Here is a 24,445-nt window from a genome sequence, read left to right on the forward strand (position 1 = left end):
AACTGGAGTCTCTAAGGCTTGAATGCCAAAAAATTTCTACAACACCTGATCTTGAAATTTTGGTGTATAATAACAAAGAAGTCACATGGAACAGACTCATTAATAATTGTTCTCTTTAAAACAGTTCGTCGTTTGCCAACTTCCGCGAATAAACAATAATCCAATCATGATTGTCCAGAGGTTTTCATCTGAACAGTTCTCTCATGTAATGGATTCCGAAGACAGTTTGAAATGTTTTGATACCTGAATTAGCACACGAGACTCGCGAACATCCGCTGTAGGTGCAAGCGAAATCAAAAGGGACAGTAGAAGCACGCGACCACGTTTGTATTGCGTGAAATTGTAGGGCGTCTTTGCTGTTTTTCGTATCCAAACGGAAAGCGTTTATGCAACTGACAAACTACGTAATGTTGTACAGGAAGATAAAGGGAGATACAAAACACCACAAACCCCCGTGCTGACAAGAATACCGCCCCGCTCTGAGAACACAAAGAGCAGTGCCACACTTTTTTCACTCGCGTCTTTCAGGTGAACGACAGCCGCTGAACGACAAGAACAAAACCGACCCGGGAAATTTGGGCAAAAGCCCCGAGCCCGTGCATCATCGAGAAAACAAGCAAACGGCCAGAAATCGCAGAGTTCACCACGCTTCATGCAGTTCCCGATGCAATGCAGAATACATAAAGTTCGCCATGTACAATATCGCTAACCTCCTTAGGCTTTATGCACCTGGGGAGTCCAAGTTATGGAGGCTACGATTGGATTGGTAACTTTCCAGGAAAATGTGATCAATAACGCCTAATGCGTTGTCACAACCGAGTCCACTTCTGCACAGGGGTCGATGTAAGCACCTGCCTGCTGTTAATCACGAAGAAACAAATAGCAGAGTGCCATACAGTAAAGGCATACAACAAGGGACGCCTCTGTGCGCTGGTGGTTTCCTCGGTAAGGTAAAATCGTTCACAAGTGCATCAGACTATGCATGGTCTTCCTTCATTTGTCGACACGCCGGGAACGGAATTACTGACCAATCATCTGCGAGGAACTCGTTTTGGTCCTCTGCTGAACACGCCGGGGTTTAACCGGCCTTGTCGTGATGGATTCCTCTCCGGAAATGGAGAGGTTTGGGGTGTCCGATGCAGACTTGGAGTACATGATGGATCCTATGAAACGTCGTTATAAGGAATCACGAAAAAAGAAGATATACGGTATTTTTGCCTCCGACGATTCTGGATCAGATGGAGAGAAAAGTGGTTTTGGCGGCCGGGATGCTGGTTTGAAGCGTAAGGGTGCAAATTATTCTGCACCGATCACATTTGTCAGTGGTGGAGTGAAGGTAGGGCCTTTTAAATATTGCAGCCTGAAGTACTGGATGCTGAGGTTTTTGACAGGGCCAAACCCCTCTGTATGCACCTTGTCGACACCAACCGTGGTTGGGTACTATTGGCTCAGTGGGTCAGTTCTCCTTGAAGACCCCCACTTTCACCGTCCGATAAGTTCACTGCTTAAAAAGATCAACATTACATAACCGCAGTTCTCCCTAAGGTCATCGGGCGCACCTAATAGACGTGAAGCACCTCGGTTTCGTTACCAGTAACTGTCTGCAATATCGCATGAATTTTCTGAGGTCATCCGTCTGTTGCAAACTGATGCATTCGGTAGTTCAGGAATAGAAGTGGTGTCATCCGAAAGAGATTCCTAGAAACTCGACAACTTACGGGGCATAAGCCACGTCATCTTTTCTGCACAACTAATCTCGTCAGGGGACGTGGTGGAACTGGTTTATCGTGGAGATGCTTTATGTACAAACAGTGCAAAATCGGCTCTTTTGATCGCACAAATTATTGCGAATACCGGTCTGGTGTAATAGCGAATATGGGTCCAGTCGGCGTATAGTAATACCTATTGACAATGCAGTCCATTTGTTCCGAGTAGAGGGGAAGTTACGCCGGAAGTCAGAATGGCTATGTAGACGTGCAGATTTCAAGTCATGGTCACAAAAATATTGGCTTGCCAGTGTATGTGAGGGTCTAACCCAACAGTATCACGTTACCACGTAATTCCCTGTACATCTGATGGAACGTGGTGGTCACTTCAGGCTTTAAAGTACCAGCAATTTTAACATATACGGTATCCTGAGTAACAGAATGTGTTGGTGCTGAGAGTAATGTGTCATCTAACGTTGACCACGGTGCGACGAATTACTGCAACATGACTTTTTCTTCAGTAGGCGGAAAAACAACGTGAAGTGTCAACAACATCAGGAGTAAGACTATCGGACATGGTGCATTCTAGTTCTTTGGAGGACAATGGCGGCAGAGCACTATCACCCGTTGGGTGGTCCTTTTGTGTGAGGTTCCTACTGATAGCTGTACTAGCCAGTATGTCCTAATTTGTGTCGTTTGCTTGGCAGGCGCATTTAGTCGAACCAAGGTAACCATAAGGAATGCATTTATGGCTGTCGATCTTGACCTCCCCGATTCGGATGTCCCGAACACCAAATATATGCTCACTGATGTCTTTGGCGTGGTAAGTGTCAGCTCAGTGCAGCATGTACGCAACGAAATTTTGTCAAGTTCCTGGTTAAAACGCTGAATCACTAAAGCGTCACCAGTCAGACCGATGTCGTTTAGGCATGTGAGACGCGAACCAATCCACCGTCTTCTGAGAAAAGCGCCGCCTTCATTTCTGAACCCGTGGTGACGAAGGCTTTAAGGGACAAGGCATACCACAACCGCGCGACCGTAGTTGAACGTCATTGTGGGGTATTATTGCCCTCATGTTTGGCGTTCATACGATTTTCCTCGTAAATGGTTAGACCCTACACAGTATGCCGGCTAACTGATCCACTTTCCAGCCCTAAATGCTAGCGAAGTCTAAAGTTTATGTCGTTGTGATGGGAACTCTTTTAACGGGGATCGCAAAAGCCGGTTCAATTTCCCGAGTCATTTGAACGTCCTACGGTTCACTGGCATGGGATAACTGCAATGAGCGAGATGGGTGTTCGAGCAGCGTCGGTTTTACGGTTATACTCGAACTCGAGTTTACTCGTGGTTAAGGTGCGAACGTACGGACTAGACAGACCGGGATTTGAGCTCGGGCTTGGCATCTCAACTGTTCGTGTTTATGCTCGAGCAGCTTGACGGTATTTCAGCCGTTGTGTTTCCTTGGGGAGTCTTGGTAGCTGTGTGCCGAGAGGGTGTTACAGCTGACACCCGTTAGCTGGCGTAGACGGTCCCGGGAAATCAGCGAACATGAGCCGGATTTTCGTATGGTGACAGTGTGAGTAACTCTACTGGGAAATATTTCGGAGGTCGCACGTTCTTAAAATCGAGCCATTTCTTGTGGATGAGTTAGCAGTGAGTTTGACGACTTGAACAGCATACGTGCGATTGTGCTAGGCCATGGCTTTTATGTACTCTTTTACCCCTTAGACGATAAGTTCCGTATAAATGCTCTACGTTCTGTCGCAGGTCCAACTGATGTTTCGATATCATTCTTACTACCTACATTATTACAATTGGCCTTCGGAGTTAGTGATTTCCCGAAAGGACATAAAAGAGCTTGCATGGGGAGGATTGTCTCTAGGTCATGGATCGACAGTCCTGTCCTCTACAGGGCTTACTGCTGAAACGGACGGAGGATGCAAATGTATAGAGTAACTTTCTAGTGCGCCGTCGGTTAACTGTGAGTCGCAGGATACGTGCAGGTATCGAATCATCAAGCATACTAGCTGCATAGGTCACCGGACGTTTTATGGTCCATGATTTTGTGTGAATGGATATTAGAAGTTCTGATCCATTTCAAAGTAGCTGGCACCAACATACCAACTATACGGTCTGATATGGTAAGCCACTAGAAAATAGGAAGCTATTGAACACTGACAGAGCTTTTCAGTGTCTGTCGTTAAAAAGTAGCCAATTACAAGGTCGAATTAATCAGATTGATGAGAGTTCTCTACATCATACTTAATGTGTCAAAATGACAGTGAGATGATAAGATATGGGGCAGTGTTCTGTAATTGCTTAGAGGGTACCCGAGACTGCAGATAGCAAATATCCTGAGAGGCGTCAACGTAGCATGCACACTGTTGACTATTCAACATTTTATCGGGGTTCTGCAAGCTTATAGGGAGTTCAAGGAAAAGATAGAGCTTCACTTTCAAGAAGCCACCCTCTGGAATGCCCTCAAGACAGTGCTTGGCTGGGGGCGAGATTGCTCCTTGACCGAAAGGTCCGAACACGACCTCTGCATCTTGACTTTCCCTGTTTAGGCTTGGGCAACTTGGAAGTTTTCCAGCCCTGGTGCTTCCTTCGAGTGGCATGGTAACTAGGTACCGGAAGTGTGTTACGATTATTATTATCTATTTCGGCCTATGTTAACTAATCCTACCCAATTGAGAGCACTTTGAATTATGAGGATACATTTTACGTAAGGGGAAATTTTCAGAATAAATCTCATTCCAATATCAATAAGGAAATAGCGTCTCCTCAAACCGTCAGCTTCAACTTTAACAGAACTTCGAAGCTGGAAGAATCATCGAATGCCCCGTCAAATGTTGTTTTGCTTTTGAAGGAGGAGTGCGGTTTCTACCTTGACAGAATATTTGAGCTCGAGTAAGATGTACCATTTGTTGGTAGTCTTACTCCAGAGACGTCTATCATCGTTAGCTTGCGCATAATCGCTGTGTTTTCCATTGACAAAACCAATGCGCTACACTGCCGAACGATGTCGATTATTTGGATAAGGTTTCACACCGAAAAGAGGGCTGATTTGAACTTGCCTATCAAAAGCATTCGGAGAGTTCATACATACAAGCGGCTACTTGAGAGTCCGTTGCGTCCTACTGTTATAGCGCGTTTGTTGCATCTTATGTAGTTGCTTTTAGTTTGAGATCGTTCACTTACTCGTAGCATAGGTCTGTCGAATAGTCGTTTTAGAAGTATAAAACATTCTCCTAGTTTTTACTTGTGGGTCATACTCTAACCATCCGTTGACGTGCGTGAACAGTCCGACTACTGACGTATGGTCCGATAGTTATCTTACTAATCTCCATTTCCATAGAGCAACTGATAACTACTAAATCGTGGTCTCAGAATTTTTTCAGGTTTTTGCGTCAAAGGTGTGGTTGTATCCTAAAAAGTATAATAGGGTTGTTCGGCAAACTTAGCTATCACGTTGCCTCCAGTTAAGTTAGGACCAAGCCACTTCCGACCACTAAATACGATCGGTGGGCTTGATTTTTTGGTGTCATTTGTGGCTTTTGGATAATGCAATCAATTATAACTAGTTGGATTGTGTAGGCATGAGGTGGCGGGGCTTCTACGAATTCGGCTACCTGCAATACAAATCAGCCGGTTGTTTTCGGAGACTGCCTTTTCTGCAGAAGCAAAATATATACCTAATTAAAGCAGTCAAGGGGCGAGATGGGCCAAGTGGTTAGAGTACGAATTTACTGACCGGAAGGTTCGTGGTTCGAACCCGACCTGCCTCTCGACTTCCCTTGTCTAGGCTTGGGCAACCTGGCAGTATCCCAGCCCTCGTGCCTCCTTCGTGTGGCATGGCAGCTAGGCACTGAAAGGGTGCTACAGCTGAATGATTTATTTATTTTTATTCAATTAAAGCAGCCAACTGTCCGTCTCCGGGTGCGGAAAGAACGGTAGGCGCTTCACAGTATTGTTGTTTTTCAGAATCCAGTTAATCAGGATCTTGAGCATATTAATTGTCAAGGAATAAGTGCATCTCCATTTAAGTCATTGTTTCATATTATGCATTCAGCGTGAGCAATCCCTCTCCAGATTTCATAGAGTTTCTTATCCTCACAGGCTGGTGACAATACAGAAAAGGACGATCAGAGCGGCCCACCAATTTCAGATGACGAAGAAGATCGGATGGAGGCCGGCATCCGTGGCTCCGATTCCGACTCCTCATCAGATGCGAAGCCGTCTACGAAGTCTTACAATTAAAGCAGCCAACTGTCCGTCTCCGGGTGCGGAAAGAACGGTAGGCGCTTCACAGTATTGTTGTTTTTCAGAATCCAGTTAATCAGGATCTTGAGCATATTAATTGTCAAGGAATAAGTGCATCTCCATTTAAGTCATTGTTTCATATTATGCATTCAGCGTGAGCAATCCCTCTCCAGATTTCATAGAGTTTCTTATCCTCACAGGCTGGTGACAATACAGAAAAGGACGATCAGAGCGGCCCACCAATTTCAGATGACGAAGAAGATCGGATGGAGGCCGGCATCCGTGGCTCCGATTCCGACTCCTCATCAGATGCGAAGCCGTCTACGAAGTCTTATAGACGACCAACCGTTTCGGTCGGAGCTGGTCGGAGAGCAGCCGTTGCAGCAGCTGGATCGAAGTCAGCTGTGACTGGTTTTGGTGCATGGGAACGTCACACCAAAGGAATCGGGATGAAGCTTTTGGAACAAATGGGTTATCAACCAGGAAAGGGACTTGGTTCAGAGGGTCAGGGTATCGTAACACCGGTTCAAGCAACAGTCCGAACAGGAAAGGCGGCTGTGGGTTATTTCGGCCAGGAATCTGCACCTGCTCCGATTCGGGGAACGGATGTTACTGAATCTGAAGTTACTGAAAAAATAGGTATGGTCTTCCGCACGCACATCTCATGTATCACAAGCACAATGTCATTTTCCAGTAATTTCGAAGATTTCGTTTTGGATTCTGTGCTGGACATATAATTTACATGGTCATCCATATGATCTATATGATTTATATCAACCTCACCGTCCATCCAGGGGAGTATCTTGCACAACTGTGCACAGCGCGGTTTTTACATCCAGGTTGTTAATTGAGTCGTTTAGAATGTACCAGAGAATGAATTAGAAGTGTCCGGCTTACTGAGGATAAACAGCGCTGTACTTGTCTAAGGACAAGCGTGGATGAGGTGAAATATGTATACAAAGGTTTAATACGAGTGTAATAATAAGCAGACAGAAATCATGACACTAACCTCCATAATCTAGTTCTCCAATCGACTGTCTCAAGAGAAAACATCCTAGTGGTAATAATATTTGTGATTAACTTTTGTTTGACAGACAGCCATAACCTTCATCGTCTGTGGACACTAGCACCTATGCCACACTGTTACCCGATATTAGCTGTCCTCGATTGGTCGCTAGTTAAGCCGATAATGGCGCCTGGTAGCATATTTTGGGTGGGCTGTGCTCACCGGAGAAGATTAGGTAATGAAGCTCGAATATAGAGTGAATCAATGTGTGGTAAATCGATATTCATTTGCTCCACACTAACCACTGTTTCTATATTAGGACATGTGTTCACTGTATATCTAATTCTTTTACTTTTTGTGAATCCGGCTGGATTGGATGAGCGTTTTTAATTGCGATTCACGTTTCCTTGGTTGATCCCTTAGTATATGTTTCGGGCGCATATGTGAATGATCACTTTAGCCGAGGTGGAATCTTCCATCACTTGTCAGGAAACCCCTCACAAACAACTCAAATTGTTTCAATTATTTCAATTTGTTTCCATGGATTCCGTCGACGGATGATTTCCGTAGCTCCTGGAGATATCCTTTCGAGATCGAATATCCAGTGGCATTCCTTGAAATGAAGTGTTCATTTTAGGCTAGTGTGTGACTTCTTCGTTAGTGCTGCTTCTGTATGTTCCCTTGCATCTTTAGGAATTAGAGTTTGGTCTTCATTGTGACCTTGGTGATGTGCCACCGATAAAGTGTAATGATGGGAAATGAAACTTAACGTGAATCATGCCGTGAGGATAATATAAATCAATCGATCGTCACAACCAGAACAGTTGCTGGGTCGTCGTTCGATGAGTCGGGCACACCAATCACATCGCTCAAGTGTGAACAACTTTTCCCCTGTTCAGACGTGATAATTCAGGTGCGTCCAACGTGCGTTGGTGGAGTAGTGGTTACACACTCGCCTCGCATGTCAGATATCCGGGGTTCAAATCCCGGCACGGCCATTGGATATGCACTGCTGATGAGCTCTAATAAGAGCGAAACTCGAGTCCAGTGCTTCCCTTTGGTGTGGACTCACCGGAATAATTACGCCAGAACAGGAACATGGCCGTTCAAACGAGAGTGGTGTGGCTATGAACAAACATACCTATCCCGCAAAACTCCAAACTTGTAATATAAATCAGTCGTGTGGTTTTTTTCTGTTCGTTTACTTCCATCCTTGGACCATCTTTCAGAGGGCCCGCGGTACAAAAAGAAGACGGGCAAATCTACCCGAGTTACTTATGAATACAAAACGGCTGATGAAATAGTGGCCAGTATTTCTCCATCTACTACTGCTGGCGCCGTGAAGCGCCACGGCTTGTTTCTAGAGAATAGGTGAGTGATTTTTATACCAAAAGCCTTAACCCAGCATCTTGTGTGTGTCGCACTCTTCAGTAATGACATGTCCAAAGTGATTTGCGTTTAACGGACATTCTTATATGTCCTTCTCTGGGATCCTGGATTTCTAATGAAGCTATAATGGAGGTAAAAATTTATGCTTACTGTGAGCTTTCTCCTCGAACAGGCCGCTTGTCGAATTCCACCCGACTGCACACAGTAGTAACACTTATTTCCCTGCAAGACCAAGCTGGCGTTTGACGGATTTGCGTGCGCCGTCGAACTTGTTGCCTGCTGGTATAGCTTTCCTGGCATCAATCATTGATAACGACCTCGATGACATCCAGTTATCTTGTGGTCGAATTGGGGAAGTCGGACAGACAGCACTGAACACCGCCAACATAGCTCCTTTCACATTTTGCCACGCTTCATCCACATGCTCTTTGCCACCACAGTATTGGTTTACTGTGGAGTGTTGTTGGGCTAGCCCTAATCGAAACGTTGAGCTATCGTCGTTCTTCGGGGATAGTGGATTGGCATGCTTCTTACTGACTTGCGAGGGCCTGAAGGGAAACGAACTATCAGGCGTGCACGCACCATGTCGTGATCGGAATCAAGTGGTGTGCCCCAGAATGAACGGCAGTCTTGAATTGGGGCTCTCCGCCGGTGGCTGATGGCCATGTGGTCCAACTGGGTCCACGGTTGATTTGCAGTTGGTGGCCGCCAGGTTACACGGTGCGAACGTTTATGTTGCAAGTTCGTACCTGCCAGAAACAGTTCATGATCAGCACACAACTGAAGGAGTCGATTTCCGTTGTCTGTGCGGCGAGAACCTACTCCGAAACGGCCGCCCAACTGTGATTCCAAGGAGATCAGATGACCTACTTGAGCATTCAAATCGCCTGCTTGATGAATGAGCCCAGATAGCTCTCGATAGAAAGTATCCTTTTCCGCATCAGAACTGCAGTCCGTTGGGGCATAAGCCGACACAACAAACAAGCACCGCTTTTTATGCCGAGAGGCATTGAGCTTGACTGAACCAGACAACCGGAAGGCGCAAAGACGACTGTTCACTGGGATCCAATCCCTCAAAGCGCGTTCAGCTCTGGGGCTGAGTGCAACTCCTACGCCATATATTCCACCAGTCATCGCTTCTGGGTCACCGGACACACGAAGGCTGAGATGCGTAACCACGCTTTCATCTTGTATGCGTGTTTTGGAGACACAGCATACATCAATTTAAGGGAGTATAATGTCTCAGCAAGTATTGCCTGTTTACCAATTCGACATAGAGTACGGACGTTAAAAGCTTCTATATAGGAAGGATCTCGTGGATTTATGAAGGTGTTATTTTGTTTATTGTTAGTAAGCAGTGACGAGCATAAGGACCTTCGGTCAGATAACTGACAGTCAATTGGCCCAGAGACGTTTGCTTGTGTAGTGGGAAGGAGTTGGGGAGGGACATCGGTGGACACCGAACTGCGCGGACAAATGATACTTCCGGTAGCCCAGGCCGAGGAGGGGGGTTTGGTTGAGGTAGCCCGCCTTGAGCCTTTGACTCAAAAGTCTGACCCACAAGGCAGTGTGAGGACATAAGGTTTTGTTCGGGGACCGGACCCTAGCCTCTGATTCAAAAATCTGATCCACGAGGCAGTGGGAGAATGTAGGGTTTTGTTCGGGGACCCTGCCCGGAGCCGATGACTCAACAGTCTGGCCTACTGGGCTTCAGGGGGTTGGCCCAACCCAATGGCGCAGGGAATAAGGTATCACTGTCTCATTCCTGATGCGGCTGCACACAGCAGTTGCCTTTGGAGCAGCACCGGGCTGTCTGACTTTAAAAGTATTTCGACCGTATTGGATAATCCACCGGCGGTCACGGTCAACCTTGGGCGATCGGAGTGTGCGGTTTTTGGAGCCGACCTTTTCTAACCTGTCCTTCCTCGTTGAAGGCAGCATAGCTGCTTCCATTAATATGGACATGCTGGTCGCCTGGAGGAAACACCTTACAGCCTTCACACTCCTATCACAGAGGACGGTACGACATTATCCCCAGACCGCATCGTAGCACGATTACTTTATTACGGGGTCTTGTTGCTCCCCTTTGACCTTCCTGGCATGGTTGCACCTTGTGGAACGACGTTTCAGCCCGTGTAGCCCGCAGGACCATTGCAGCACTCATGCCCGACCACCACGTCACGGTGCCAGCTTTAGGTCGGAAAATAGTGTGGTTCTAGCCCATCCACCCAAAAGTCCGAGATCCTTATATTTCTAAACATTCACCCGGACAATCCGAATAAGAGCTGAGAGACCGAACGACAGGGACATCGGTTAGGTGTCACGTCTTCCACCGTATCCAGCCAATAACATCGCGTGTATCAAATTTCGGAAGGTGGGGCGTATCTTAATTGTGGAGCTTGTCAATCACCCTGTACACCTTTTTCGCATTCCAATGCTTTCTAACGGCTGTTCTTTGTTGGTCGTCGCAATTTCATCCGAAGTGGTGGAGCGCGAATTCACTGACCGGAAGACCCGTGGTTCGAACCCTACCTCCGCCTCTCGACTTCCCCTGTCTAGGCTTGGGCAACGTGACATTATCCCAGCCCTCGTGTTTCCTTCGGGTAGAATGGCAGCTAGGCACCGGGGGGGGGGGGTTATAAGTGAACGATTTTTTATCCGAAGCCAAGGCACTGATAGCCCATTGACGGTTTCCCTCAGCATTTCAGTACTGTTTGCGGCCTTTTGACTAGCTCAAGAATATAGGCGACACTGATCCAAACAGTAGATAGCTACCTGTGTGCATTAGTGTATCCTTCGGTATTCAGCGGGTGAGACAAGAATCTTCTGTTTATTCAGCGTCCGGATATACTCTCTGTGTTCTTGGATCCACGCTACTAGGGATTTACCGACCTACACTCAAACGGATACATGGTGAAGCAGTCAATCTCAGGCCCGAACTTTTAGCCTTGTTTTTGCAGCTCAGTTCCGTAGAAAATCAGAAGTCTTGCTTGATGCAATACAACACTGAAACTTGAAAAATAAGAACCGTTTATTTTGACAACGTGGCCAGATTGCTTGAAGTTACTTAGCGGTTTCTTGCACATGATTGGTGTCTCATCTATCGCACGAGTATCGGTGCGTTATTATATCGTGTAGTATAGATTGACTAGGAGTTGAAGTCAGATGGTATATGTTTTCAATCTACTCCTGACTTTTTGACTGTTTTTATCTAGTTTCGAGCAGCCTGTTAGCAACTCAGTCTTTGTGTTTTCTTTGAGATGCTCGGCAGCCATGCTTCCGTAAGACTGCATCAAGTGAACGAATAAAAATGGTGAAAGGCGCATCACTTATGCCAACTCCCACGGATGTCGTTCGTCAGTCTTAGATCATCAATCATGTCATCAATCACGTTCAATGTAAAGTCGATAGTTCGCTTATTTTTCCCAATTGATTCGGTCGACCGGTGAAATATGTCCTTAATCTGAAAGACCTTGTTTGTTTCATCCATTAATGCGCGCGACTTTCCGTTTGCCTTAGTGTTAATTGGCAATTTGGGAATTCAGGGGAATACTTATTCTAAAACTGACTACTCCGTTATTGCTTCCAGTGAGATGTCCAAAGTAAAGGTTATCGATATGACCAGCAAAGAGCAACGTGTCTACACGGGCTATGAAGCAGCACTTTCACGCACAACAAGGTACAGTCAGAAACCGGAAGATGGCATTTCTGGAGCGTCTGGTCCGGACGCGGAAAGCAAAAGACTGGAGCAACGTCGAGAAGGTCGTTTGTTTGACTGTCCAGCCTTGAGACACAATGTCGGACTGCTGCTACGTTCAAGCGAAGAAAGTATCCGAAAGCTGGATCGGATGGCGCGTTTCGAAGAGGACCACTGTGTTGCTCTGGAACACGAGATTGAAAAATTGTCTGAGGTAAACAATGCCAATTTTATGCTGTTATGTTACACTTATCGCATGGGATCGCAGTTAACTTTGAGGGAGGCTGCAATCTTAGATTACTGTGAACATTCGAGTCCCATGACTCACCCGCAACACGTTTCCTCCTAGTACTGCTTTGCTGTTCGACAGACAGCCTATCTGCCTGTTGTGTAATCATTCCTACAATACGGGATATTTTTTTGAGAATTGTTCTTTGCTTTAACAAGTGCTCATTCAGATCATGGCCTCCCTAGATGTTACCAAATGCACTTCAGTTTCCAATGCGATGCCCGCCCCATAGAGATTGGTACATCCGGTCTTTCCGACTAGCGTAATCTATCTGCACCAAGTCGTTTGGAGAATCTTCAACTTGCAGTTCATAGCGGTATAAAACCAGTGTTCAATTTCATCTGCAGTCGATCATTTGTGTGTATCTTTCAGCCCCCAGGGTCCTAACGTAGACCGATAATACGTCATATGACCAGTCCGTTGTTCGTAGGTTTTCTTCCCCAAGTGCATTCAATCTGCGCGGAAAAGTCCAGTAGCTATTCTGTGTTTCCATAGAATTATCGATCGTGTTCGTCGCACATATGTTTAGGGAGATTTGAAGCCTAAAAACCCTTGTTAGTTGTTGCGCCCCATACCATTGCGCTACAAGTGGCTGGTTAGCAGTGCTTTACCGCGCGCTTTCAACTATTTATCCAACGATAGATTTACAAACGGGGCTCATGTGACTTTTTTTCGAGCACATTGCTCATATTTTGTGGGTAATGAGGAGATTCCGAAGTTCTTTTAGGGATTCCATCCTGCAGTTGATACCCTTGTCTTCTATACAACTGTTACTTCATCAGCAATGTACCTCGCGAATCTCTGCACGGAATGTAGTCTCTATTGGAACTTCAGAAGCTATTGCCATCACCATTTACTCACAAAAGGTACCCCACTGGGTCACTCGTGTAGCTCGTGGAAGATTGAGTCAAATGACCTGAATTTACTGAGCGCAAACTGCAAGCCAAACAGGCGCTCGCGGTTGAACGGTATTATTTTCAACTACTAGAATGTCATGGGTACCGTGCCCCTCAAAGATCCCTGAGATACGCTGATGGTTTCCAATGAGGATAAAATATCCACACAATTTTCCATCTTTTCAGCATAGTCCGACTTCGCTTACTAAGTGAAATCCTCATTGGCAGTCCGGAATATGCTCCCTAACTGAGAACTGCGTGCGAAGCCAGCTCCGTATAGCTCTCCAAATCAAAACGCGATAGTGAAGATTAGCCCTTTTCAAGGCGCGTCATCTGCTGGTTACCTACAATCGGAAGCACGGGGAATTATACAGAATTATAACGATTATTGGGACATTAGCTTGTAAAATGTGGTAATGAGTACGAACCTCTGTAACAATGTTGGTCGGTATACCTCAGCAGCTGAGTTTGCGTGGCTGCCGTTTTCGAAGTTTGCTCAGCTACCATTGCGACTGCAACGGACGAGGAGTGTTTACCTCTTGCACTTTCAGTTCAGTTTGGTCCTTTAGCTCACAAACTGTGCGTCGAACTGTAGTGTCTCCGGTTGCTGCAGCTTCGTTTACCAAGGTTAAGCAAACTAAGTGAATGGGAGCCGCGGGTGTAGGCGATGACCCAATCTATACATCGATGATAAATGGTCAGTCACACAATGAAGGCGATAGCTTTGACGCAAGATTGTCACTGACTGCGTGACAGCCATATCTGTAGGGGCCAGCAACCATCGGTTTGTCCCATCCACATTCGAGGGGACGGCAGTTATGAACGTGACCAAATTGACTATTAAGAGCTATGCTTCACTGATAATTCACAGATTAACCACCTGTTGGTCGTCTCCATCCGAAACAAAGATGGACGAAGAGGCAAATGGTCCTCGGGAATGGGAAGCACATGACCTAAATAGCCTAGCTTTACAAATCTAGCCATTCGCCCTAGGATCAGAGGCCAGACCCAGTCCAGAAGCCGCTAAATGCCATCGAAACTTCTAGTCGTATCCTCATGTCCTTTGAATGATGCTCGGTGTTAGCTGATTTTCCGAGGAATGTACGGAGTCCTATGTTCTGGGGCGAACAGGTCGAACAGTCGAAAATCCCTCCGAAAATGCGACTGCAGTAGGATTTCTTGAACCCTGTCCTGCAGTGTGCGATGTTTCCCCAGCAGGCAGTAAAATGGACGGTCTTGAAAGGCGAAATATGCCCAGTTGCATATCAATTTGGTTTCGATTGGAGGCTCACTTGTAATCTAGCTGAATCTCTCTTTTATGATGTCAAAAACACCATACGAAAAAACACCGTACGAAAAAAAAGATCGACAGAAGACAAAGATGGTCGCAGCAAATAAGATTAAATATGGAAACTCAAATATGATGACCTGAAAGTGATTTCTTTTCCCATATCAGGAACACAACAGTTTCTGATACACCTGCGCCGGAAAAGGCGGCTGAGATTAGACATGAAATGGAATATACCGACTTCACGCGGACTAAAAGTTGACCAGGAAGTCTAAAGTCCCCTTATGGAATCTTCGGCCATCTATCACGTAGTGAAACGAATGAATTTAATGCAGAAAGATGTACTTCATCCATCTGATTTTATTCCGTGACGTGTACATTACAGGCGAAACCAGTCTAAGTTTTCAAACTTTTTGAATTGAGCAACCAGCAGAACTTTTCGGAGCTATCAGGCTTTCAGGAGCTGTACGGTTTTATGACCGGTTTATCACTGAACACTATGCAAGTATATACTCCGAGAATCAGCCATTCAGAAGTTAATAAAGAGCAAACGTCTCTGCTCGACCGTTTAAAAAATCAGCACATTTCTCATGTCTTTGTGGTTCACTATCACATTGTGTAGGTTGCTACATCTACAAAATCACTGAGGGTGGGCGAACCTGCGAATGGAAACCTTTCGGCTTTCCTTTTATATTGCCGGGCGATTTTCATCTGTTCACCTACACGGCCTACCCACGATGTTACTGACTTTCACATTAATGTCTTTTGATGTTTGTATGATGTTCCTTATTTCATCAGCAAGGCCTTTTGTTCTCGAGGCATAACATTGCGAATTAAACCTTCTTTTGTGTCCGTGCTGTATGCATTCTGCGTCTGGCATTTTGTTCATTTTAAGAAGTAATCCCATCCAATAATCACTTACTGGACCACGTAAGAGCCGGCGGCGGGCTGAATAGGTAGGGTGTTTATTGCTACTAGCTCTCGATAACTCTATTTGTTCAGCTGTGACACCTTTCCGGTGCCTAGCTGCCATGCCGCGGGAAGGCTGGGATACTGCCGATTTGCCCAAGCCTAGATATGGGAAATCGAGAGGCGGAGGTCGGGTCGGAACCTTCCGGTCCTTCCTTCCGGACCTTCCGGTCGGTGAATTCGCGCTCTAACCACTTGAGCCGTCTCGTCCTAACTCCATTTGTGAATTGTTTCGCCTTGTATGACACTTTGTACGGTAACACTTTTCCGTCATGACCTGAAAAAAGGTCAACCATATTCGGTCCAATTAGAGAACTGGTCGTAATATGCAGGCGAGATAACGTGACCCTGCGGCAGCCGTACAAAGACGCGGCTGATACAAAGAAGATCGTCATACAAAGTGGTGTAACCCAAAATATTTATTACAAAAGGTTTCCGGTTATTTCGCCGTAGATATATCTCCAAATGTTGGCATTTTGTTCTAATAAAATTGCTTGGTCTCTGTGGTTGGCTGCTTTCCGAGCCTCACTCAGATGAGCACCGATAAATCAGCCCCCTAAGACAGACTGAGTTGTACTCAAAGGTTTTCGCTACTAGTTTAGGTAAATACTGTTTTCACACAGTTTTTTTGGACAATCAGATACTCTTAGTCATTATGGTTTCATTGTTTCTGGTAGTTATGTTGCGAACCGGACTAAGCCAACTTCTGAGTAACAGACCATAATTTGCATGCATACTACTTGTTCCCTTTGGGTTTATTATAGACGGTTAAATGTGAATCCGTTGAAGTACGGCGATTGCGTATCGCCTTGGATCTGATCGCCCGGTTCGAAGCTGAATTAGGGCATGGTGATAAGGGCCTGTCACCAGAAGATATTGCAACGTGGATGTCAAGAGTGAGGGAAGAATGCGCGGAACTTCCAGAAATGCCCGTGCTCATGGCAGCCATGGCTCGACCAATGTTGGAATCGTCTTTAAACAAATGGAAACCATTATCAGTGAGTCTCGTGCACCACGTTTGAGATGAACTTTTGGCAATAGCTATTGATTAACAATTTCTGTGCATTTCACCTAATGAAGTTACAGAACAAAAAGGAATTTAATGTGAACAGAAGCACCTCGAAAGGCACAAACGAGGAAGGAAAACATTTTCGAAATGTGGTTGCCAAATTCTCACGCAAATCCGCTCTTTCTCGTCTGCCCTGTTTGTGTAGTTGCTTGAACAAATGATCGGCAACTTAACCTAAAAGCTTACGTGGCGAATCTGATCGACTGTCACATTGATACACAACACTGATACTCTTTTATTTATTTATTCTCAGGATCCTTCTTATTGTTACCAGTTGTTATCGAAGTGGAAAGACTCCTTCCAGAATTCGCTAGCGTTTGATGTCATTCTGGAAACCAGTTGGCTCAACACGCTTCGGCGCACTATTGTGAATGACTGGGAACCAAGAGATTGTGAGCCTCTTCTACAAGTCTTGGAGGCTTGGCGCCCGTTGCTTTCAGATGAGCTTTTGGAGAACCGTATCCTGAATGACCTAGTCCTACCGAAATTGCAGGTTGGTAATGATGAATGAAATTTATACGCTACCATTGTGCTTTGAGCTGCATCATTGTTTAGCGACAAAACCAAATTCTAAAACTTTATACTACAATTCAAACCAATCCGTGCTGGAAATCTACCCTGTATTTTCTACATATCCAACTTATATTGATTGGTAGCTTGGTTTATGGTGTTATATTGCGCAAAAATACCTCATGTGGATGAAAGTCAACCTCTTTATCGTGTGGATTCGAGACCAATCGCTGGCTGCTACTAGTTTCGAACGTATCCAGTAGCACTCTCGTAATATCTGAAATCGAAGATCAGTCATGTGTGCTGATACTGTTGTCGAGTTAATATCTGAAATTCCTAATCGAGATCAATGTGCTGACGACCTTACACCATCTTAGAATGACTTATTGGCCGTTCAAGTTAGGCTAGGTGGACTATTGTCTGTTGTGGGGTGTAGCCATGAACTCCATCCTGAATTTCGGATAGTGGTCCATTCTATTTCTACTTGCTTTTTACCCCATATTCGTTTCACAACCAACTGACGTTTCGTTTCACTTTCTTTGTTTAGGATGCAGTATCCTCGTGGAATCCTCTCACAGACACCATTCCTATACATACTTGGCTGCATCCATGGCTTCCATGGTTTGGCGGAACAGAGCGTCTGGCTTCCATACACGACACAGTCCTGCAAAAACTTGGCTACTGTTTCAACAACTGGCACCCGAGCGACGGCTCTGCCCACTCTGTATTGACTCCTTGGCGCAGCGTTATTTCACTGGGAGCTATGTCGGCTTTTCTCGGCCGTCACGTGGTTCCCAAACTGGGACTGGCCCTTCAGCAATTCAAGGTATTCGAGTTTGCTTGTATAAACTTGCTAAGGTTTTCCGCCATTACATAATGTGGCTTGGGTGATTAATTTCGCTTGAACGCTTCAACGAGAGATGAACTTCTTCTCTTTCATTTTCTGAACTTGGTAAGAAGTCTTTGGCCGATAATGGCCATTAATACATGGCAATTTGGCAGCACTGTCTCGGTATATGCAAGCAGCACACCATCATCAACATGGGCAGCAGGACATCACTGTTTAACACCGATCCTTCGCTGCCGTATGCCGCACACGGGAGCGTCAACTGAAAGACAAGTTAAACGAAAAACTCGATGAAGGTCTTCCATGGCCCTGGAAGTTGAGCGAAAACATAAGTGTATATTGGCAAATGTGATATAGATTATCTTGCTCTGCAGTGGGGTGCACGCAGCTAGAAATTGGAAGTCTGCAGACTTCACGGTGTACCGACCTCACTACCGATCATTGTGCATGGATAGATCCTGTTAGGACATTCGGCGAGACCAAGGAGAACAGACGGCCTTCCACCGGTTTGCAACTACGCTAATACCTTCGAACAACAGATACATCAAAGCAGACTGCACACTGAGCTGCTATGTACTACATTTTCTAAGCAGTTTATGCTGATGATCACCTGAAAATTGTGTGCGGTATGTTTCACGAACAAGTTTACCGCAGTACGGCAACGTGTTTGGGTGACTCGTACCTAGCAGGTGATGGATAAGACTAGAATCTTTTGAACCTTTTGCTTTCATTGACTTGGCACTATCAAAGTGTGCGACAGTGAAGCATCACTGATGTCATGCTATCGATGATGATGATGATGACCAGTTGGTGTGGTCAGCATCTCGTGCAACTAATCGCACTTCACTTATGGTCACCTACAAACGAATCGCTTTCGTTGTATTGCTACTGCTGTGATTCCCCGTTCCATTAAATCACAATAAACCACTGATTTGTCACGTCTGGATACCGCGAAACCATGCCCGAGAAAGTGTATTTGCCGCGTAGTGTGTGACGAGAGGGTCGGCACACTTGCTCTTGTTTTTGTTTTACAACGGGTAATCTGACCGTCAAAGAATCGTAGTATTCTAGCGTGTCCGGTCTTCGATCACCTATGTTCTTGAAAAAAATGCGCTTGCAGTACATGTCCAACTATGAGTCTCGCAGATTGCTTTGTTCGGTATCTCGGTATCTTTCCTGTCATTCATGACAAGAGACTGATGGATCTGATGAATATGCAACTGTCATGAAAAGAAGTTAGGAGCTCTCATGGCCGCGCCTAGCGTGAACGTTTGTTGTAGGTGCATACTTGGAATATTGGTTACTGAGTGTAAATTAAAATTGCTCAGGAAAAGGACATCAGAACTAAATGGGACAGCAGTGTCGGAGTTTAGTCATTACTCTCTCGGTCGGAGCACACAAATCCTGACCTTTCCAGACACAGTCCTCCATTTCATGCTATCAAGAGAAAGGATAGTGTGGAGCCTGCTCAGCCCACTGCGGATGTTAGGGAAAAAGAGATGCCTTCACTCATAAAGTCGTACAACTAGAAATATCCAACAGTCGCTCTTTTTCGATCAACAGAGTCAATAGTGCCACCAACTTTTCACACTTAACTGCAGATGCCCATTTCAAGTCACATTCTCCGTCCATAAAAACCTCAGACTGTATGTTTAGAACTGCAATAGCTGTTGGGTGAGGGGAACGTCAGTGTTTCACTTAGGTTTGTCGTGTTGTGCCAATGAGTAGCCCTAAAGCCAGTCAAGTCATTCAGCTGTAGCGCCATTTTGGTGCCTAGCGACCATGCCAACGGAAAGAGGCACGAGGCTGGGATACTGCCAAATTGCCCAATCCTAGACGGGTGTAATCGAAATGCGGAGGTTGGATTCCAACCATGAACCTTTCTGTCCGTAAGCTGTCTCCCTAACCACTGAGCTATCTCGAGTTCTCAGAACTAAACAGGCCGACTATCGGGATCTTCTGTTCTTGATCTATCAATATTTGCTTAGAGTTGAGTTCGTTACTCTTACAGCTTGACAGGAGTTTTTTTTATCGATTTTCTTTCATCCGGGCATGTTAAGTTGATCCACAGAATAGATTGAGGGGGGAGGTAATCATACTGGGGGCGAAGAATTGAGTGGATAGAAACGGATATCTTGGGAACGAACGCAAAAGTGAATCAATCGCATTTTTCTCTGTTTGGTTAAAGGTCAGCAAAATACACCTTCATAACGAATGATATGTCGGTCCACTCAAGGTAGTGGCGATTAATCCTGAGCTGCTAATAAGATTGACTGTTTTCCACTTTTGCGGCTGATATCTTCGCAGTTCTGTCTAGAAGAATTAGGAGGCCTAGAAAAGGTTATCGAGTGTCCTGCTAGTATAAGCGAGGTATCTGGAGCAACAGCAACAGTTTTTTTGAGGACACACTTGTTGTGACGGGACCATATTCATTTGTAAGCTATTTGAAAGGGACGCAGAGTCACATGGTAAGTGCGTAGGATCCATAACGTATGTGGTTGTAGATAAATGTGGTAATGAACCGCTGTGGGCATAATGTCACACAATTTAAGCATAACTAGTGCTTATTTCGTAAGAAAACGCGTCATCTCCACACATGCTACTCCTTGACAAAGACATGTTTGCGCTCCAATCAACGAGATTTTTCTCTCCGAACTCCTCAGCCATTGTCCTCGGAGTTGTCTCTTGTCAGGTCCAAAATGAATGCAGTGTACGAGCTGCCTCCATTCGAAGTTGGCTTTCGGTGGAAACTAAGTCGTGGTCTGTCTGTGAGCTTGTGGAAATTAATTTCCTCTTGTCACTGACTCTTTAGAGACCATTGTGCGCCTACCAGTTTGTTCGGTCGATCAACAAATTGTTTAAAACCGATAAGGTAAGGCGTTTCATTGAATGGTAACCGGGTGCGAGATATGATGATGCTGCGGAGAAGAATTTCTTGTATGCTGGAATAGCGTCGTTCGGCTGTAAAAACTGATGCCTAGCTATCATTCTGCCTGAGGGAAGCACGAGAGTTGAGTTACCGAGTTAGTTGGGTTGGTTACCGATGCCTGTACCATTCGACATGCTGGGTTTGAACAACGGGTTTTCCCGTCACTAAGTTCTTGCCGTAACCATTGAGTAATCTCGAACAGGAAGGTTACCCGGAAATCGGTGTATGGGCACGCGTACAAACCCCGAATTAGACTGGCTTGTGCATCGTTTCATCGCGAATCTGTTACTGCCAATACATCTTACTTTGCTTACTCAGGGCATACGCTGCAAGTAGGCAGTATCGACTAGCTCTGGGTCGACAAAAATATAGCCCACTTCAGATCCATTTCCATATCAGCGTGGTTGGTGACAGTGTGCCAGAATCGTTTCATTGATTCACCAATGGGTATGGCTCAGCCGGTGCTTTTTCATAGAACCGGACTTGAATCTTGCTTATAGTCCTGATTCTTCATTGGTTAGTGAAGATTCCTCTCGAAACCAGACGTCTGATTTTTCAGCCGAGCATCATCGTTTAAGTGAAGTCAATCTATGCCGAATAGACCAGGAGCGCTGTGTAGTTGTTTCATCTCTATTGGGAATCATCAGCAGTGCCTATCTTACGAAACTTCTGGGAGGTTTGAGCCACAGACTATGAGTTGATCATTAAACTGTTCACCCACTAGCGGGTAAACAGCAGTGGGTTGACTCGCACTTGGGATGTGGCGCCACTCCTCCTCTAGTTATGAACTTCAAGCCATATGCTTGTGTGTTGAATAGTTGTTCGAATGACGGCTTCTTAGTTGGAAGGTTCACTGTTCTCTGAGCTGCCTGAAGAATGAATGAATATTTCTTTTAAATGCAGTGTTATCAGGTTTAGTCATCAACTGCTATCCGAGAGGTTGAGATCCGATCTCTCAGGAGATCGACGCCATGTACACTGCTTACAATTCCCAAAGGTTTGAAACAGCATCTCTCAGGGACGCCATGTATACTGCTTACAATTCCCAAAGGTTTGAAACAGCTGTACAGAGCCTCTTGACTTTTCGACAAGTGGACTTCACTTAAATAATGAAACCTCGAAAGAAGACTTAAGCCTCCTCATATTCTCAACGAAATTCTAACAGGCCATTTAATACACTAGATTACAGAAGTAATCGCATTACTTGCAGCAAACCGAAAGTGTCGTATAACATTTTTGTTCATTTCTGCTATTCAGACATATCGTTGTTTCCTTTCACCTTACATTTTAGCTTAACCCGGCCTCGCAGAACATGGACGTATGGAACTGGGTTATGAGGTGGGCTGACTTGATTGGACCAGCAGTCTTGGTCAACCTTTTAGAACAGCACTTTTGGCCGCGTTGGTTAACAGTCCTCGCGAACTGGCTGCGTCAAGGTGTTGAAGCCAGACAACATGGGGACCATGTATCAGCTGGACAGGTCTACCAAGACGTTGGACGCTGGTATGCCGGGTGGAAGGGCCAGCTTCCTGCAGAGTGCATGGAATACGCAAGCGTAAAGGACACCTTGACTAAAGCGCTGTCCATGATGGAAAGAGCCATGCGTGGTCTCCCACCAGAGGTACGTTTGTACAAACCTCAGTAGCACAGTACGCGGTCTGGAAGCGCATAATTTCTGTCCTGTTAGATGTGATCTAAGCGATTCCGATATAGTGTTTATTATTCGTGAGATTTATAGCGTCACTTGATGCATCCCTCGCCATGACGCGGTCTTGTTAATCACCTTTTTCGGATTGTGCAGTGTATGAATTCACTGGCTATCGTGAATCGTTCAGCTTTGCTTTCATCAGTCGCTTGGCATTTTTCGTTACTAGATCATTTTAAGTCTCACATTGAAGTGTGCTTTCGGTTCCTAAAGACCTACGGTATATCATTTATAGGGATATACGGTGTTTTTTGCGCATTTTCTACGGTATATATTTATAGGGATATACGGTGTTTTTGCGCATTTTCCTGCATTAAAAAGTTACTGTAAGTAATTTGGGTGGCTACACTGTTTCTTATTCTCTCAGGAGCCCAAACCAACCACGACACCTGTGGATGCATCTCGGTATGCCGCCCCTTCCAACAGACCTGCTCAATTCACGAACAACTTCACCTCGACTCCTCTCGTAGCGCCACCCCCTACGACTCTTCGGAAACAAGTAGAACAAGTTGCTGCTCAGCGTGGACTCACTTTCCATCCCATACCGAACCGGATGGTCGAAGGACAGCAGGTGTACAGACTTGAGTCCGTGCATGTCTTCTTCGATCGGAATGTTAGTTACCTGTACAGTCACGTGGACGGGGGTTGGCATCCTGTTTCGTTTGCTGAGCTTATGTCGAAAGCGAGACTGTAGTGATCACTCGTATTGATTTTTTGTAAATTACGGGTTTTCTTTCAAATTGTACATAGAACTTTATTTCCTGGTGTGTGGCACAATACAAATTATATTTGAGTCTTTCTTGAGTTGATATTATGACCCCATGTCACCCTGTTTTCCGACCATCGTTAGTATGCATTAGACGCGCTGTCTAAGTGTGTTTTTACATAAATCCTGGGATTCAGAGGGTTATCTTGCCACACTTGTTTGTTTCTTGTGCCTTTCTGCCTGTAATTGCCACAGGTTTTTCTGTGGGAAGTAAATCGTTCGGCTGTCAATCTTTTAGTGTGTAACCCGAAGCGATATTGACAGACCGTTCGCTCTTAGATAGGAGCAATAGAAAAAGCGAAGGTCATCAAACGAAGGTAGATTTGAACTGTCGATGTCTTGGAAAGTGGTTTATCTATTAGCATTCAAAATGTCACGACAAGTACGTCCGAACACATGGACTAGGTCGGATTTCAGTACTACGCGCATTTGATGGCTTTCACACCCGGAGGTATAGCAAGCATATTAAGGCCACACGTTTTTGGCCTAACCTCCTTCTGCTCAGCCTAGGACATTCAAGTTTTCAGTATACGCCAAAACTTCCTGAATTTTCCGTCCATTTTAATTCTGCATTGGAACATCACGTCTCCGAGAGTGCAAAACACGATCAAAACTATGTCACTGGTCCAGTGGATGACATTGCATGATCTGTGCTCAACATGCGCGGTGGTCAGTGCCACTGGTCATTCTCCATGGTAGCGGTCGAAGTGTTCCCTATTTTAATTAGTAGTGACTGATGAGTTTTACTTTCGCTATGTTCAAGTTGATGATTCGCTTGTATCAACTAACTCCAGGTTATCGGTGACGTGTGGGGAGATTACATGTGTCTGCAGGAGTGACGGAAGCTAATGGATCAAAAGTGTTGACGTGCAATTCCCTGACGAGTCTCTGAGTAGTTTGCTAAAGATAACATGGAGTTAGTGGGATGCGATATGGAGCGGAGATCGCCGAGGGACACGAATAACCGGTTAACGAAAAACTCGAATCCGAGGGTTGGATGTGTCCAACACATCCCAAAGTCCTATGCGTTTTAAAGGTATGAACTTGAAGAAACCTCGACAGACTAGAGTGCAAATCAAACAGGATGTCATACTTACAGAAACGACATATTTTGGC

General features: G+C 45.4%; 1 protein-coding gene across 1 annotated transcript; it reads left to right on the forward strand.

The window, feature by feature from the left end:
* Positions 1-1,061: 1,061 nt before the first annotated feature.
* Positions 1,062-23,357, forward strand: T265_00764 (hypothetical protein; the record flags this gene model as incomplete). Its single annotated transcript, XM_009164613.1, has 8 exons — positions 1,062-1,336; positions 6,170-6,608; positions 8,205-8,346; positions 11,954-12,275; positions 16,268-16,501; positions 16,826-17,065; positions 22,150-22,479; positions 22,931-23,357. The coding sequence occupies 8 exons, from the start codon at positions 1,097-1,099 to the stop codon at positions 23,255-23,257; spliced, it is 2,274 nt and encodes a 757-aa protein (XP_009162877.1).
* Between the last annotated feature and the right edge of the window lie 1,088 nt (positions 23,358-24,445).

Source organism: Opisthorchis viverrini (genome assembly GCF_000715545.1).
Source record: "Opisthorchis viverrini unplaced genomic scaffold opera_v5_7, whole genome shotgun sequence".
Taxonomy (NCBI): domain Eukaryota; kingdom Metazoa; phylum Platyhelminthes; class Trematoda; order Opisthorchiida; family Opisthorchiidae; genus Opisthorchis; species Opisthorchis viverrini.